The sequence below is a fragment of the Cricetulus griseus genome, assembly GCF_003668045.3.
Source record: "Cricetulus griseus strain 17A/GY chromosome 1 unlocalized genomic scaffold, alternate assembly CriGri-PICRH-1.0 chr1_0, whole genome shotgun sequence".
Lineage (NCBI taxonomy): Eukaryota > Metazoa > Chordata > Mammalia > Rodentia > Cricetidae > Cricetulus > Cricetulus griseus.
Genome location: NW_023276806.1, coordinates 92,212,353 through 92,231,388, shown reverse-complemented (window position 1 = coordinate 92,231,388; position 19,036 = coordinate 92,212,353). Strand labels below are relative to the sequence as shown.

Here is a 19,036-nt window from a genome sequence, read left to right as displayed (position 1 = left end):
TTGTAAGTGAAGTGAGTGAAGTAAGATTGCATCTGCTTTTTCTAGTTTCTGTATTTTTTCTTTAAATTTTCCAGTTGCACTGTTCTGATAATAATAACTAGCTGAGCACTTATTATGCCCAAACAGCCATGAGCATTTTAAATTCAATAGTTCTTTAGATCCCACCGCAATCCTGTGATTAGTGAGTACCTTTGTGACCTTAAATGTGTCCTGCTCTAAGACAAACAAGAAAACTCTACAGGAGCCAGGATTCTGGTTCTTTTGAATTGCCCTGGTCTTGCCTTTCCACACCAGGCTCCTGTGTAACTCAACACATCCAAATTTCTGCCTGATGCTAGGAGGAAGAGGGAAAGAGATTATTTATGCAGTCTGAAAGTTGCCTTTTTAAACTGAGCTGTAAACTGTAAGGATGTTAAGCAGAAGTTATTATGGACTGGATTTTCCCTGACTTTACAACTGCTTCAACTCCTTGGATGTCATGTAAGATGGCCCAGAGTTTAGTACACACAATGATGAGAGCTCCAGTAAAATGCTTTTTAAAAATACTATTGATTTTTCTTAAATAGGCAACATACTTAATATCATTTAAAACCTCATTGAAGTTTTAGCAGTTCCTGGAGAGTGAGCAAACACAGTCAATCTTGCTTCAAATTCTTAAGAGGAATTTAAAACATTACTGGGAACTGATAAACCATTCCACTAAAATGAACTTGTCTTCTTTTTAAAGTAAATAAAACCTGAATAAACTTGTTGCTTTATTTTTTTTTTACATCTGCTTGATCTTATCAAAATGCTGAACTTTTCTTAATTGTGGCCCACTTTCAAACTGTCACTTCTGAATTCAACTTTTACAGAAAGTGGTTCTGAGTCATGGAGAAAAGGCTTACTGGTAAACATGTCTTTCTCCCTAAGGTTCACTTCCTAATCTCCATGACAACAAAGGAGTTCAGCAATGTAACAGTATAGTCAAAGGTGTACTTTTAGGCCTGTGACCTAAAAGGCACCTCTGGTGACTTCCTCCAAATGTACCTCAATGTCTTTTGTTTGCTGTAGAATTGTGCTAATTAAAAGCATAGGAGCTGATATACTGTGTTTTCGTACTGATTCTGTGCCATTTTTGTTTTGTTTTGTTCTTCATCTCAATTGTTTTAACTTTCAAGGTCCTAAATGCCGTCTTCAGATAGTGAATCAGCTTCATGGTATCTGCAGTTCCTTTCATTCTTTAAAAGTTCTAGCACTTTCCTAATCAGTAACTCATTTGTGGGTTTTTTGTTTGTTTGTTTTTTGGTTTTCGAGACAGGGTTTCTCTGTGTAGCTTTGGAGCCTGTCCTGGAACTAGCTCTTGTAGACCCAGCTGGTTTTGAACTCACAGATATCCGCCTGCCTCTGCCTCCCGAGTACTGGGATTAAAGGTGTGCATCACCCCCTGGCCAGATAAGCTTTTTTATGTTATTGTTCTTCTTTATGTGCTGGCTAATGGAGGAGGACTGTGTACTCTTCTGGAGTTGGAGCCCAGGCCTTTGTGTAACTGCAGAGGCAAGTGCTGTACCATGGAGCTAAATCTCCAACCCCTCTCAGAAGAAAGAGAACTGCATAGCTATGAACCCTTCAGAATAAACAAGATATGCGTGCAGTGTCTGAATAGGGCTTAAGTGCTTTTGTGGGATGGTGCGCTCCTCCCTGCTCTTCTAATAGGTAGTTGTCTCAGTCACTGTTCTACTGCTGTGAGGAGACACCGTGACCATGGCAGCTCTTATAAAGGAAAGCATTTCATTGGGACTTGCTTACAGTTTCAGAGATTTAGTCCATTGTTAGCATGGCTAGGAGTATGGCAGCATGTAGAAAGACGTGGTTCTGGAGAAGGAGCCAAAAGTTTTCATCTGGATCCATAGGCAGCAGGAAGAGAGAGTGACACTGGATCTGGCTTGGGCTTCTGAAACCCCAAAGCCCACCCCCTCACAGTGACGTACTTCCTCCACCAAGGCCATATCTCCTGATCTCTCTCAGTAGCACTACTCCCTAATGACCAAGCATTCAAACATACGACCCTGTGGAGGCCATCCCTGTTCAAACCATAACAGTAGTATTTGTTATTAATACATCCGGAATGTAGCTAAATATGTTGCAGAGGGAAAAGAATCATCTTTCAATAATCTTTTGAAACCTAGAGTAAAGGTAGAATTTTGTGAAATATAAATCATATTGATAACTCCTTATAGTGTATGATGCTGGACACAATAGACTTTGCTAATCATTATTATTTCATGACAGTTAAACATAGAGATGTTTATAGCTGGTCTTAGAATTTTACCAGACACTTCCCAGGCTCAGCTGTGGCTGCTTCTGTAGACATGCTTGTTCGTTTATCTTACAGGGTCAGGCATTTGGGCTTTAGTCTTTCTTATTATCCTTTTATCTATTGAGCACACATTGGAAAACTAGCAGTGTTTGATAGATGAATGCATGCATGATTTAAGGATCCAGTCTCAGGTGTCAGGAGTTTCCTCGGAGCCTTACCTTCAGCAGTGTGATTCTCATCCATGCAGTCCTGCCTTAGCTGCCTGTGTGAGTGCTTCTGGAACATGGCCATTGGAAAACCTAAATGCACAGAAGAGATGTACGTGTTGAAGTCTGCAAGCATCTCAGTCCTGACAGTGTGTGCAGGGTCGTCCCACCTAGTAAAGAGATGCTTTCGAATAATCCTGCTCTTTACCTGATACAAGGCAAAGACTGAAATGCATAGTGAATAAACTTATAGTCCCTCTACAGGCTAGATGTGAGCTTCAGTCCCACATGGAATTTTCTGTAACATTGTAATAATCCTGTTATAATTTTCTATTTTCTTTGATTTCCTTATGAATGTCTGAAGGTGCCATCTTGGTGTCTTATCTACTTGATGTGATACCTAATAATTGTAACTGAGTGTCTCTTAACAGCAGTAGCCCCTGTTGAGATAAACAAAGATGGCTTGGCAAAGAAACCTGTTTTCATTCTTCTGTGTTTCTGACTTCATACAGGAAGTGATTGGCCTCTGTTTTTGCTCACTGTCTCTTGTTTATAAGAGATTCAGTATGTGTTACACACTAGCTCTGTGACTGAGTTTCATCCATTAGCTGGTGCTAATACAGGGCTAGTGTGATTGTAAAACTAATGATTTGCCACAGATAGCAACCCAGTGGCTGGCTCATAGTAAATGCTCAAAGATGATATCTGCTGCATGTATCTTATTTTATTAGCATCATGCTTACACCTTACTTATTTGAAATTCCTAGTCCTCAGGATTACCCTTTCTCTTCGTTACATTAATCATTAAAAACGGATAAAACCATATGAGCTGTGTTTCTTGTATAACTACATTATCTCTAATAAGATTGCTGTATCTGCTCTTTAGCAATAGTAGGATGGATTAAATAAGAACATTTTTTAAAATTTCCTGATAGTCATTTTACTTTCCTAGAGCAGCACATATTTGTTATCTAAATTCTGCCCCATAAACCTAGAGGGACTCATTCCAGATTCCATATTGGATGTATCACTGCATTTTATTTTCTATGTGTTCTATGAAAAAATATCATAAAATATAGAATGTTGATTATAATAATGCAAAGTGCTGCTTGAATTATTTCCTGTTGCCTGTTTCTTAGACTTGATGTTTCCCTCTGGCAGTAAGAACTTTCTTCCCCTTCACTGTAATGCCAATCATCTAGGAAGGGATTAACCAAAGGAATCTTTCATTTTGACTCAATTTGTAGTGTTATGTTTTCCTGATTTTATTCATTGTATCAAGCCATTTTGTCCTTGTTTGTAATAATGAAGACAGGCCATTTATATTAGAAATCCAAGAATGTTAGACCAAAGATAAATTCAGCTCAAATTTATTGAGACAAATTTGGCAGAAAGCAGTTGACCATAGGCTATTGGTGGTGCATCACTTTTACAATCACAAAGAGAAGGTCGTGGCAAGCATTATAAGAATTTGTAAGCAGATTTAGTTATCCTCATGCAGGTAGGCAGTTGAAGAAAGAAGGAAGACAGAAGCAGAGCTTCCCGGAGTTGGTAAACAGTTGACAAAAGTCAACCTGTGACTTCACACACATGAAGCTGTTGATTGCTGTAGCCATCAAATTGAACACCAACCCATGGCTCAGTGGATGATTTCATTTTGGAATATATTGTCGTTCTTTTTTCTTTTCCCCCATTCTCTTCAGTTATTTATTTTGTGTATTTTGTGTATTTTAAGAATACAGACAAAAGAAAAGAAGTACTGTGTTCTTTCCTTAAGTCAATATATTAAATAAGGATTTTACCATGTTGGTTCTTGCTTATTTTGCAAAACACTAAACTTATAGATGTGACTGGGGATCTTGACTTTCCTCTCATTTCCCTCCATTTCTATTAAACAGCAACCAGTAACCATGAATGCTTAATGCTCTTACTGCATGGCTTGACTGCATCCATGTGAATATTGTCCTCCGAAATGGTGCCACATGTATATTTTACTGTTTTGTAATTCATTACTTTTGTTGCTAATTTCTCTGTTACCTTGGACGTTTTCCTAGTGATATGAAATTTAGGCATTTTCAGTTATTTTGTCATTTATGTTTTCTGTTATATGAATGATCAGATTGTGTGAATGATCAGATTGTGTGAACTTAGCATACTTTAAATGATGGTTAGTTCAAGCTAGGAGTTTTATTGGTGAATTCTTGAATTTTGATACTTACCTCTAATGTTTTCACTTGGTGTCATTTAGAAACATGTACAGACATGAACTCAGCAAGAGGAACATACTGAACCAGTACAGATGATGTACACCCTCTCAAGGTGTCTTTTGGTAGAAGCTATATACAGGAAATTTGGATTTTTGCTTATTATACTGTGTTTCTGTTGATCTTAATGATGATACTGTCATAAAACAGTTGATCTACACCAAGATCTAGCCTGGAGGAAAATGAGCATAGCTTATTGTTTATTGGGAGAGGGCAAAAGATTGGGATAAAGTTCAAAGAAATGAAACACTGATAAGAAGGTACCCATTGGAACCAAGGATCAGCATCAGCATGCAAATTCCGGTATTTATACATTTGTTCCTGCAATGAAAAGTACTGGTGTGTTTTTCTGTTTGTTTGTTTGTTTGTTTTTTTGCTTAGAAATTCCTCTCATATATGGTGATCCTTAGTAAAGTAAGGTGCTGGTGTTCTTCCTTGTGTCTATCTCTAGCACTCAAGAGGCTTGTGAAAGCTTAACCAATGTAGTTACAATTACTTCTTGGAACACAGTTTCAAATGACTAAACAAGGAAACTCACCTGGGAACTAGTTGCCTAAATCAGATTCTGTCAGTTTTTTAAAAAAAAAAAAAAAAAAAAAGATACTGTGAGTTTATGTTTGTTTGAACCTGTGATCAGCCTAGAGCTGTGTTTCACTTATATTTCCTGGAACTAATTAATTCATCCTCCAATAATATATGGCCTATCCTTTGCTCTGACACTGGATCTAGGAGGCTATAGTTGTTTACAGTGAGTGGGGTTCCGATATCCTTTAGTCATAGCAAGTATCTGGGTCTACTAATCCCCATTTAACTTCCAGGATGTTGTTCTATCACAAGAGTATCCCCGTGTTATCTATCAGTGCCCTAGTCTATAGTGAGGTCCTTTGACATAAATTCATTTAATATTTTGGCTCTGACTTCCTAACTCATTGCTTTAAAATATATCTTTTTCATATGGATTTTGGCTACATGTATAAGAGGCTTAAGGAATCCTTTATATTTTCTGCCATTTTCTTGCTGTCCTCTTTCTGTAGTACCTATGTAACTCTGCTGTCTTCTTTCTAGAAGAATTTGACAACATAATGGTAACACCCTCCTGACTTTTTATTTTCAGTCTTCTCTTACAACATTGCCCTTCCAACATCACAATAAAAAGTGGGCCTTTCTTCTATAATGGGTAATAACAATAGCCTTCATTTCCATACTACTCAATTTGTGTTTGAGTGCACTGACCATGCCCAATTTAATGGAATTTGTCTCTGAGACTTTACTTCTTGATGACCTCCTGTTTGTGTACATTGTAAAAGCCCTAGGCACTCACAGGAGCACAGACCATAGGTGTAACTCTACCCCAATCCTAGTTTTATTTTATTAATTTTTTATTATTTTTTTAAAATTAGTAACAAGCTTGCTTCACATATCAACCCTAGCTCCCTCTCCCTCCCCTCCTCCTCTGCTCCCCCACCAACCCTATCTTCCCTCTGCTCCCCAGGGAGGACTTCACCCTCTCTGGGGGATCTCCAAAGTCAGTCATATCATCCCAGGCAGGGGCTAGGCCCTTCCCCATGTGTCCAGACTGAGAGAGCATCCCTCCATGTGGAATGGGCTCCCAAAGTCCATTTGTGTGCCAGGGACAAATACTGGTCTACTACCAGAGGCCCCATAGATTGCCGAGGCCTCCTCACCGACACCCATGTTCAGGGGGTCTGGTTCAGTTCCATATTGGCCTCTCAGCCATCATTCTGGGGTCCCTGAGCTCCCCCTTGTTCAGGTCAGCTGTTCCTGTGCGTTTCACCAGCCTGATCTTGACCCCTTTGCTCATCACTCCTCCCTCTCTGCAACTAGGTTCCAGGAATTCAGTTCAGTGTTTACCTGTGGGTGCCTGCCTCTGCTTCCATCAACCACTAGATGAAGGCTGTAGGGTAACATATAAGGTAGTCATCAATCTCATTATCGAGAAAAGGTATTTAAGGTAGCTTCTCCACTATTACATAGATTGCAAGTTGGTGTCATCCTTGTAGATCTCTGGAAATCTCCCTAGTGCCAGATTTCTCTTTAAACCTATAATGGCTCCCTTTATTATGTTATCTCTTATCTTGCTCTCCTCTATTCTTCCCCTGACTCAACCTTCCTGCTCCTCCACATCCTTCTCTTCCCCTCTCTCCCAGCTCCCTCTCCCCTACCCCCATGTTCCCAATTTGCTCAGGAGATCCTGTAATATTCCCCTTCTCCAGGGTACCATGCATGTCTCTCTTAAGGTCCTCCCTGTTTCCCATACTCTCTGGCGGTGGGATTGTAGACTGGCAATCCCCCGTTCCATGTCTAAAATCCATATATAATAGAGTACATACCATGTTTGTCTTTTTGTGACTGGGTTACCTCACTCAGAATGGTTTCTTCTAGTGCCATCCATTTGCCTGCACATTTCAAGATTCCATTGTTTTTTTTTTCCTGCTGAGTAGTACTCCATTGTATAAATGTACCACATTTTCTCTATCCATTCTTCAGTTGAGGGGCATCTAGGTTGCTTCCAGGTTCTGGTTATTACAAATAAAAGCTGCTAGGAACATAGTTGAACAGATGTCCTTGTATGACTGTGCTTCTTTTGGGTATATGCCTAAGAGTGGAATTGCTGGATCTTCTGGTAGACTCATTCCCATTTTCTTGAGGAGTCGCTATACTGATTTCCACAGTGACTGTACAATTTGGCACTCCCACCAGCAGTGAAGGAGTGTTCCCCTTTCTCCACATCCTCTCCAGAATAAACTGTCATTGGTGTTTTTGATTTTAGCCATTCTGATAAGAGTAAGATGGTATCTCAGAGTTGTTTTGATTTGCATGTTTCTGATGGCTAAGGATGTTGAGCACTTTCTTACGTGTCTTTCAGCCATTTTAGATTCCTCTATTGAGGATTGTCTATTTAGTTCTGTACCCCACTTTTTAATTGGATTGTTTGGTGTTTTCAAGACTAGCTTCTTGAGTTCTTTGTATATATTTTGGAGATGAGCCCTCTGTCAGATGTAGGGTTGGTGAATATCTTTTCCCATTCTATGGGCTGCCATTTTTGTCTTGCTGACTGTGTCCTTTGCCTTACAGAAGCTTCTCAGTTTCAGCAGGTCCCATTTATCAATTGTTGCACTCAGTGTCTGTGCTACTAGTGTAATGTTCAGGAAGTGGTCTCCTGTACCAATTCAAGGATATTTCCCACTTTGTCTTCTAATAGGTTCAGTGTGGCTGGATTTATGTTGAAGTCTTTGATCCATTTTGACTTAAGTTTGTGCATGGTGATAGGCTTGGGTCTATCTGTAGTCTTCTACTTGTCCGCATCCAGTTATACCAGCACCATTTGTTGAAGATGTTCTCTTTGTTCTAGCGTATAAATTTGGATTGTTTATCACAGATCAGGTGTTCATAAGTGTGTGGGTTAATATCAGGGTTTTCAACTGGTCTACCTGCTGTCTATTTTTGTGCCAATACCAAGCTGTTTTCAGGACTATAGCTCTGTAATAGAGCTTGAAGTCAGGCATGGTGATGCCTCCAGAAGTTCTTGTATTGTACAGGGTTGTTTTGGCTATCCTGGGTCTTTTGTTTCTCCATATAAAGTTGAGAATTGTTCTTTCAAGGTTTGTGAAGAATTGTGTTGGGATTTTGATGGGGATTGCATTGAATCTGTACATTGCTTTTGGCAAGGTTGCCATTTTTACTTTGTTGATCCTACCTATCAAGAGCATGGGAGATCTTTCCATTTTCTGGTATCTTCTTTAATTTTATTTCTTTAGAGAGTCAAAATTCTTACGGTATAGGTCTTTCACGTTTTTGGTTAATGTTACCCCCAAGGTATGTTATGTTGTTTGTGGCAATTATAAAGGGTGATGTTTCTCTCATTTCTTTCTCCACCAATGTGTCATCTTATATAGTAGGGCTACAGATTTTTTTGTGTTAATCTTGTATCCTGTCACTTTGCTGAAGGTGTTTATCAGCTGTAGGAGTTCCCTGGTAGAGTTTTTCGGATCACTTATGTAGACTGTCATATCATCTGCAAATAGTGAGAGTTTGACTTTTTCCTTTCTGGTTTGTATTCCCTTGATCTCTTTTTGTTGTATTATTGCTCTAGCTAGAACTTCAAGGACAATATTGAAGAGGTATGGAGAGAGTGGACAGCCTTGTTTTGTCCCTGATTTTAGAGGAATAAAAGCAAGGTTTTTTAAGCAATTAATAAATATCTTTGGCTTGGTTTTTTACTGTAGGTAAAAAGTAATGTAAACAAAATAATTGCTTTTACCTGTCAGTAAAAGACTAGCATAAACAAATCAGACAAAATAATAATTCATTATATTTGTATAACCTTTTATACTTTCCTCAAGAAATGCATTTTCAACCCATTCATTTCATTGGTATTTTTATTTTTAACAGTGGAGTAATGAAGCAGTGGTTGTGAGCTGTTGACAGAGGATGGAAGTATGAAGGAATCACTTTTAAAATGTGTCTAACATGATTCAGATATTTGAGCTGGATAGTGCCATTATGCCAGAAGCTAACTTTCTCTTACCTGTGTAATATTAAAGAAGAAAACTGAACTACTCATTCTGTATTTTTGAAAAGTAATATTGCTTCTGCCACTAATTTCCTCTGATTACATGGCTGAATACAGTTTTTATATCACTGTGGTAACACCTCATTAAAAACAATGGGAATTTTATATGTGATGAGAATGTACCACGTCCTCTTCTCCTTCTACACAAGACAAGAGTAGTTAGTGCCTGTGATTGGAAAGTCACACTTTAGAGACTCTTCCATACCCAGAAAAGCATTTGTGCCCTTCTGGTACCTAGAGTGTCATTTGAGAAAGTCTTCACTGAGAGGCTTGCTATTGCTAACATTTATAGTTTGAAGAAAAAGCCAGTAGTCAGCCCACATAGGGAACTGGTGGGAAAGTGCATTAAACACAGTCCAAAATCTGTTAAGTTCTATATTCAGAAACTCAAATCAACACTTGCAGTTAGACTTTGTCTTGATTTTGTTTTCCAGGGCCAGCCAGGGGACCAGGCTGCTCTCTTTACTGCACAAGCACGACCCTCCCCTCAGCTCCCTCAGTATCCAGGGCTGCAACAAGCACAGGTACCCACATCAGGGTTGAAGCAAAGCTACTTCCTTGATGTCTTAATGCTGTTTGTTGGGAGAAGGAGATCAAGGAAGCTGGTTATCAATTAGATCTAGAACATACTTCACAATTTCAGAACAGTAATTATTGAATGAGTCTCCGGATTGACCAGAAAATTCCTCAAGTAGAAATGTAAATAAATTTAGACTTTTTGTCTGCTGATGAAAGATACTGAAGCATTTGATTCAAGGTGACGGCACACACCTGTAATGTGCACCCAGGAAGCAGAAGCAGGAAGATTGAGCCCAGCCATGCTTATGTAGTTCAGACCCTGTCTGAGAATAAATAAATAAATACATCAATTGTTTAGTAATCTCAGAGTATTTTTGATATAATGTATAATAGCATAACCTGCTACAGCAATTTTTATATTCAAAGACAACTTCCATGAACAATCACAGGAGAACAAGATAATAGGCCTTTCAGTCTGGTCACAGCTCAAGTGCTGTTGACTCAGTAGTGGTATGACATGTGTCTAGCTTCCTTTTTGGAAGATCAAGAGGAAAGATTCTAGGTGATGTCTGGAATTAACATACTATCACATTCTCAGTAAATGCTCAACAAATGGTACACCTACCTTAAAAAAAAATGTAGGCCTTTATCCACCACTCCTTAGTACTTTTATTATTTCTACATCCTTACAGCCTTTCCTTTTATACAAAAAAAAAAAGTCTGTAATGCCAAGACTTGTATTAGGGCTGGCAGTTCATTCCATGTATTCAACTGAAAGGAGAACCGTGTTTGGCTTATGCAGGTCCTGAGTCTGGGTTCCTGTAGGCTGTTGCACGTTTATTGTGTCTTATCTTTGTCTTCAGAGCCTCTGTTCTTAAACTGCCTTAATATGTGGCGTTTTGAGGATCCAGAGAATAGACAGCATTCTGTTCAGTGAATTGTCTCTTCTGATCCAGAAAACTCCATGTTTGTCTTTTACTTCTGTATCAAGGTTTAGAGGAATAGGTACTTGTATTACTGGGAAAGCATACTCTGTTACTTTAATGTTCACTGGCCATGATACCTTGTCTGGCCAACTTTGGAGACAATACTGATATTGTTTGGGTTTTGTTGGATATTGCCGATATCTGTGCACTGAATGTGTAGCTACCTTGCTGGTTATTTCTATATAGATAGATGCCCTTCTTAGCTCAAAACTAAACAACTCAACTTAAAAGTCAAATGAATATTCACTTATTTTGAACTAGAGATTTGTGCAGATCATTGCCCAACCAGTCTATTCTGTGGGTTTCTGGCTAAATTTCTTGCCTGCAGAGTAGCCATCCTCGTATTTTGAGTCATCAGAGCCTGTGTGAACCATGAATTTCAGATTGGACCTTTTGGGCTTTTTTTTTTCTCTCCAGGTTTCTTACTGATGGGCATATGGGTGCTAGTTGGAGCATTGACTTCTTCCTTTGTGCCTTCCTGCAGACCATGCCCCAGGGCTACACAATGTATGGAACACAGATGCCTTTGCAACAGGCAGCTCAGCAGCAGTCTGGTGGTGTGGTCCTTTCCCCCAGCTACAACTCCAGGGCCTATCCAGCTGCACATTCCAGCCCAGCGCTGATGGAAAGACTACGACAGCTTCAGCAGCAGCCAAGTGGCTACGTGCAGCAGCAGGCCTCACCGTACCTGCAGCCTGTAGCTGGCTCTCAGAGGTGATACCTGTTGAAGTAATTGCAATAGTAAACCCTCTCGGCCTTGGGTTTGTTACACTTCTTCCAGGCATTTGATACTGTGTCGGTTTTTGAGCTCCATTATTTGCGTCCTGACATCTCATTTTTTACCAACATGCAGTAGAGGTTCCAAATTCTTTTGTTCAAGGACACTGTAGTTTTGACTCACTTCTTCTATTGGGTGCTATGTAAGATTTTCCAATGATACCAGTATTTTTAGTGTAGTGTTCTTTCTTTTCCCTTTTTATCAAGAGATTTCTTTTATTAAAAGTATCTGAGAAAACTGTTGATCATTGCTAGCAGTGCCTTTACTAGAATTTGCTGATTGGAAACATACAGTTTTTGTTGTAGTACTAATTGTAGATGGTGCTTGACAAAGTTTCCTTACAACTTAGTTTCTATCTTTTCCACCTCAGCGATGACTCACAGTAGACTTTTGCCGTTCTTGTTTTAATTGCATCCCTTCCACATAGGGTGTGTCTGTGCTGCTCATTGTTGTAGCTGCTATCCATGCATGGCTAAATTTAAATTAATTCAAATTGGCTTAACATTTAGTTCTGCAGGCACATTAGTCACAGTTCAAGTGCTCACTAGCCAGCCATGGCCAGCTTGGCTAGCTCTGAGGTTTCTGGTTTCTGAGGTGACATGGAGACCTGGTGTTTACATAAGCCCCATGTTCAACTAGATGCTCTGTGTTATCTCTTGAAATTCTGTTGTTTTGACCAAGGAACCTGTGTTGGTTTTGTTTAGTTCTAAGATCTGCTAATTGTGCAACTAGTCCTAGTGGCTAAAGGCCATTTCATTGGATGGCACAGATAAAAATCATTATCATTTATCATATTATCTAATCCCATTGGTAATATAGTTCAGAAAAATTAGGTTTGAATAGTCCTGCACCATATAGTGGATAGCAGCTTAGCTTCCATGTGTTACTGTCAGGGACTACCTACATGTCTGCTCAGGATAATTGCTCTCTGAAAATTAGGAAGGAAGATGGTAGCACATTATGGGAAATAAGTTAACTTGTAAAACATGCATTACATTTTTCATCTTTATAATAAGTAGCAGCATAACAAAATTCAATAACTTGAGCTTCAGTGCTCACAATTCTGAGTTCAAATCCCACCTGTGCCATTTGTTTTCTGAGTGACCCTAGCTATTTCTCTATCTCCATTCCTTCATTTTTACAGTTAGATAATACAACTGCTGACCTCACAGGGATATGTGAGGAATAATGAAATATTGTCATTCAGCCTTTCCACTTGAGGCCTGCTCCAAAGTAAATATTAACGTATTTCACTTAACTGCTAACAACTATTTTTTTTAGAAGTAATTTCTGTATGATTGCTACTTGGTCCAAAGTAGTATGCTTACTTTCTTCTTCTTCTTCTTTTTTTTTCTTCAATGTGGTCAGATCTTTTATCTGATCCTCTGGCCTTTTCCCATTTTTAATTGTACACATGATTACTGAACACGAATTGTTTCTTGGTGGATGTGTGTAAAATGCTGGAGGCACTGATTGACACTTCAATGGTACGCCTGGTTCCTGAACACAAGTTGCATTATTCTTTGCCAGACTGAACCACCAGGCTCTACAGCAGAGCCCTCTGGTGGGCGGGGGAATTGATGCTGTGCTGACTCCCGCACATCCCAACCTCCCCTCGGTGCCCCTGCCTCAGGACCCAATGAGGCCCAGACAGCCGCAAGTTCGACAGCAGCAGAGACTCCTCCAGGTATGGGGCAGGGAGGTGAGGGCAATGCCATCCCTTCCGGTAGTGCAGACCCAGAGTTCTCGTAATGAACAGACACTTTAGACTGAAATAGTAAGTTCCAAGGAGCCCTGTATATTTGACACTAGCCACTTAGCGAGCACACTGTTGTTCCCAGAACATAGAGTTTTCTTGTCTCTGTACCTGCCAGGCCATGGATGGGCAGGAGACTCCATTTCACAGAGCCATTACCCTTTCCCAGAGCTTCGGGGAGCACATAAATGCCTTAGTTCAAATGCAAACCTCTTCTTTGCCTAGTAGCTAATTGACTAAGGGCCTGCAGTTTGAATGCAAAATTTTATATACACAAGGGAGAAATAGACAGGAACAAACACAGCATTCAGCCATTTCCTTGATGTCCATAACTCTACTTAAGCCATGGGGTTAGAGAAGCAGATACTGCATAATTTGGAGGGCTCTGTGTCAGAATCCAGCAAGCTATCATTTGTTTATTCCATACAAATACTTGAGACTCCTAGGTAAACAGTTCCTCCCCTCAGCACACTCTTGCTTCTGACCCCCTTCTTCTTGTATTGTTCTGGATGGAGGATGTGACTCCAGCTAAAAAGCACCTGCCTGGCATGCACAAGGCCCTGGGTTTAATCCCCAGGCCTGGAATGAAGGAAGAAGGGAAGGCAGACAGGCTGGCTATTATATTGAATCTGTGCCAATTTTTTTTTCATTATTAACAAGTGATGTTTTTGTGTTGGAGATTTCTTGATAAGACTGGTTAAGTGGGCTCTTATTTCCAGTCCAAAATGAGATGCAGCTTTATTGTGTGTACCCACTTAGAAATACCGGGAAGTGTGGAATCCAGTGGAACAGGGACTGTCCAAGGGAAGAGCTACCTATGCTCTGTGAGTTAAACAGGCAAGAAAGCAGTCATGCAGAAAGGAACACAAAGGAAACTGTGTGTCCCAACTTTCCTTTTGGATATAGAAAAAGGAAAAAATAAATAGTTCCACGAAGAACTTAAATCATAAGCCCAAGTGAAGTTGAAGTCTGAATCTGGAGTTGATGGTACCTAAAAATAACAAGAAGTCAAGACAGGCCCTCTAGAACTCAGTTCCAATTTGTAAGGTAGCCATTATCACATCCTCATTTTGGATATAATATTTTAAAAGTTATGATACATTATTGATAGTATATGATAACTGATTTGGATGAGTGTAGCCTACCAGTATATTCATTGTATAGATGCTATTGCCAAGGTGGAAAAAAAACCCAAAAACAAAAAACCTACTCTTGACTTTTACCATTAGTAAAATGGAAAGATTATTTACCTGTGCATCGAGAATTCAATAAAAAAAATTCAAGTAAAGCACTGGTTTGATATTATTCCCAGTATTTTTATTAAGATAACTATTAAACAGAGAATGGTATGTTCTTAAGCCACCTTTCTACAAGTTTGGCGATATTTTTTCAGGACAGCTATTTGAATGTCTCTGTTTTAAGATTTATTACTTCCAACTCAGCAAGGTTCCTCGCTGAGTTGGCTTACTTACCACTCTCTGCCTTCCAAGGGTATTTTCAAGGTTGCAAATGAGTCATCTCCTGACTAGGTAACATGTACCTTTTTCCCTGTTAGTATGCCTGGTAATATTTCTTATCAACATCATCTCCCCTGGAGACAAAGAAATGAAGGTGATTTGTTCCTTTGTCTGAATGACATTTGTTCCTCTTTTTATGATTGGCTGTTGGCATAAAGAAAAAAGTCAGTAATTGAGAAGTTCATCTTCCTTGAAAGGTTTTTGCAGAGAACCAAATGAATTGTGCCTTCATATTTGCAGTGCTTCTAGTTCTACCTGCATTGTTTATGTGGAGACTCACTCTGCCTGGGCCTCTGCTAGGATGCCAAGTCTACAGGCATTGCAGATCTGGGAGTAGCTCTTTATTGTTTTCACTCTTTAAAAAGTCAAGTAATTTGGGGAATAATATGTAGACAAAATTGGAAAAATGCATATAGTGAAAATCTCGTCGGGATATCAGAATGGATTATTTGGATGGAGTAATTAAAGGCCACTGAGAGAAAATATATATTTTGCCTTCCTACCTGGTGCATACATTGTTTCTTCTGTAACTTAGAAGTGTTTTCCAAGAGCTGTATATTCATGCCAGCTTAGTATGGAGAGGTTTTCTAATTTCATGTGGTAATTTATCTCAGGATTTATATGGGCTAGTTTATATCCTATAAAAAATAAAAATGGACTCTGCAGGGGTCCCCCAAACATCATCGAGAAGATAATTACTGCATGGTGCTTGTGCCACTTGGCAGTGTGAGACAGGTAGCTTGGGGGTGGCCAGGCAGAGGATGTGAAAGAAGCTACAACAGTAAGTGCACAGAATGTCCCTGGACAGTGAGCACTGGCTGCCAAAGGAAGAGAATTTGAGTCTGGGGTAGTCTGAGGAGACTTCCTGGAGGAACACATTCGTATCTTACACTTGAAGGAAGAGCAAGCTTTGGCAAAATAAAGATGGAAGATGAAAGGTTACAGTTTTGCTTCGCTTCACATAATGACATTTCTGTCAGTGACCGATGTGACAGTGATACCTTCAGATTTTAGTGCAACTGAAAAAAAAAACTGCCTTTACCTCATGACATCATAGCCTTCATTAACATCATAGCATCATCACAGCACACTGCAAATGTGTTTGGATATTTCTGGCATAAAGAAATGTTATCCCGCTGCCAATTATTTAAAAACATCACAGTAGTTAAGGTGAAGTGCTTCATACTAGAAAACACCCATCTCCCCACCATGTGTCTGCTTTTTCCCTGTACTCTATATTGTTATTTTGGAGTGTAACCCCACCTGTTAAAATACCTTGCATTATTAGAGGTTTGTCTCAGCAGTAGAGCACTTGCCTAGGATGCATGAGGCCACCTGGGTTGAATGATGAGCACTAGAGGGAAACAGTTTATGCTAAAGCAGTATGCTGTGTTTTAGCAGTAGCAGCCTTTTGCATCTTGTGTTTTCCATGTCTCTAAATTGCACCATTTATCCTGTGCCTACTTCAGTACTATTTCATTTTGTAAATTGTGGCCCTGGTAATACAGCCCAGGAGTGTGGTTGGCTACACCACCCATGTTTTTCTAAGTACACGATACAGTGTTCAGACAATGCAAGAATCACCTATGCCACATTTTGGAGAATATGTCCCCATCATTGTGCTGCAATGGAATAGATAAGAATGTATATCAGTAAACGCTATTCAGATGTGTCTTAGCCCACAATTTCAAGGGTCAACCATAATCTTTTTCTTTCTTTCTTTCTAGATGCAGCAGCCCCAGCAGGCCCCCCAGCCCCAGCAGCCCTCACAGCCCCAGAATCAGACCCTTGGTCTCCAAGCAATGCAGCCCCAGCAGCCTTTGGTAAGGCCTGGTGTTTTGGAACCAGGATATGGGTTTTTCCTTTAATGTAGATGCATTGTCCATAATCATGAAATTTTAAGAGTGAAATAGTCTGAATATACCCAGACAGTTCTCCTATGACTCTATCAGGGTTTTGTTGGGATAGTAGTTGGCATATTTGTTATTTGTTTTTTAATAAATAATTAATATACACTAATAAACATTTCAATGTACAATAAAAAGTTTCCTTTAGTGAATAACACCATTTTCCTTTTTGGAAAAAAAATGCAGAGCATTCAGTGGATGAAAGCCTTACCAGTGAGACAGGACATTTTCTATAAACAGTAAAGAATCATTTCATATATATGTAAAGATTATCTTACTTAGGTTTTTTGTAACATTCTTAGAGAGCATGAAAGTCCCTTGTAAAATATGGCCTTAATAATTAAACAAAAACTGTTTTTGTCCAGTTAGCATTTTCTGCAAGAATTTGCATGTTGTTTGTAATCTACAGTACACTTCTTTAACTTTTCAAATAGAATTTGGGAACATGTATACAATACAGCCATTTTGAAAGCTTCAATGATTTTCAATGGCTTGTTCTGTTTTACCTGAGGCTTGTAGGTTGTTGTCCTCATGGCCACTGGGAAGCACCAGTGTAGGAGATTGTCACCATGGGGATTTGAAAAACAGCTTCACAAATCTGACTTGAAGGAAAGTAGCCTGGAGCCATGGCAGCACATTACAGAGGGTCCATAGAATTATGGTTTAGCCTTGACCCAAGCAGGATTCTACTGTGATGTCAGCCAAGGAGGAAGTCCCCTAGTGTATAACACAAGCTTCTTTGGCCAGCTGAGTCCCATTTTTCAATTCCTTCTACAAAGGCTCTAGGCTTTCCAGTTTTGATTACTCTTGTTTTATGAATTTATGACATTTATTGCAATCTACTTCAACATATTTTTTTGTTTGTTTTAAGTAGAGGCAGTGTGAAACTTGCCTCTTTGTCATCAGGAGCATAAAGCTGACTTTTTAGAAATACTTTAAAAAAAAAAAAAAAAACAAAAAACAGACTTTCAGATAGAATACTGCTCAAAGGCCCAGCGTTCCACCCAGAAGTAAGTTCTAACTTGTTTTTGACATCACTTCAAACCCACAGAAAAGTTTTAAGAACAGTACAGAGAATCTCCCTAAATCCTTTATCTGTGCTCACTAAGTGCCTTTTGCCACGTTTGCTTTATGATTCACTCTCGTCCTTTAGTTCCAGCTTAAATTTTTCCTGATCTCCACATATGATATAGCCATGTGCCTCTTTGATGCTAAATATTCTAAGTATTTCAATATAGTTTTTCCCCCTAGAGCAAGATGGGTAGGGATGTAGTTCAGTTAGCAGAGTGCTTGCCTCTCGTGAGTGAAGCCTGGGTTGGATCCTCAGCACTGCAAAGCAAGCAAATCCACAGACATGAAACTCCCTGGTTATGATTTCTGAAGACAGGAAGTTGAATACCGATGTGATATTATAATGTATAAATGTGTTTTCCTGGCTCTGCTTCATCATACAATATTTAACTTCCATGTCTCCCTTAACAATTCTAAAGTGCCCCACACTTTGTCTTAGTGATGATGGGGTAGTTATTTATTTTTTAAATGTTGCTCAGCCTGATTTACTTCTTAATCTTGACATCACCCCGTTTCTGTATTGAAGGGCTGCTGCCCTTACCCCACCAGTATATCACAAGAGTATTTATAGTCACTGTGGAAGTGGTGTCTGAGTTTCCCACCATAAAGTTACCAACGGCTCCTTTTTAAGTGATGTGTAATGTATGGGACTGGTTTGACCCGATCTGTCCTACTGCCTGTTAGACACTCACCCACCAGTGTTGACAGTGGCTAACTGTCTTTTTCCATTTCTGTTGTAGGAGAAAAATGCTTACTTACAAATGTTGTTGTTTGTTTTTATTGATGGTATTCTACTCAAAGGAAGAACTTGCCCTTTGTTGCTTGTCCATCTTAAAAGATTTTTATTTGTTTTAATTGTATGTATATTTGTGTGTCTGAGTGTGGGGTTGTGCTTGTGAGTATAGAGTGTAGAGAGACCAGAGAAGGCATCAGAACTGGAGATAAAGGCAGTTGTGAGCTGCCTGAAGTGACCTGGGTGCTAAGAGCTGAACTCAGGTCATGTGGGAGAGCAGTGTTGACTCTTAATGCTGAGCCATCTCTCCATCCCCAGAAAGCATAGATTAAAAGTGAAATCTAGCATTTGACTCCTTTGATTTAGGAAATTTGCCACTACTAGGAGTCGTTTAAGTTCTTCGTCC

The 19,036-nt window shown here is 39.4% G+C and overlaps 1 protein-coding gene across 1 annotated transcript in view; it reads left to right on the top strand.

Moving 5' to 3' along the window:
- Nucleotides 1-19,036, top strand: part of Med12l (mediator complex subunit 12L) — a 320,970-nt gene that overhangs the window by 293,184 nt on the left and 8,750 nt on the right. Inside the window, exons 39-42 of the mRNA XM_027391634.2 lie at nt 9,798-9,887; nt 11,353-11,582; nt 13,177-13,333; nt 16,647-16,742. Coding sequence (XP_027247435.2) covers nt 9,798-9,887; nt 11,353-11,582; nt 13,177-13,333; nt 16,647-16,742 — 573 coding nt within the window. The remainder of the gene's footprint in view (nt 1-9,797; nt 9,888-11,352; nt 11,583-13,176; nt 13,334-16,646; nt 16,743-19,036) is intronic.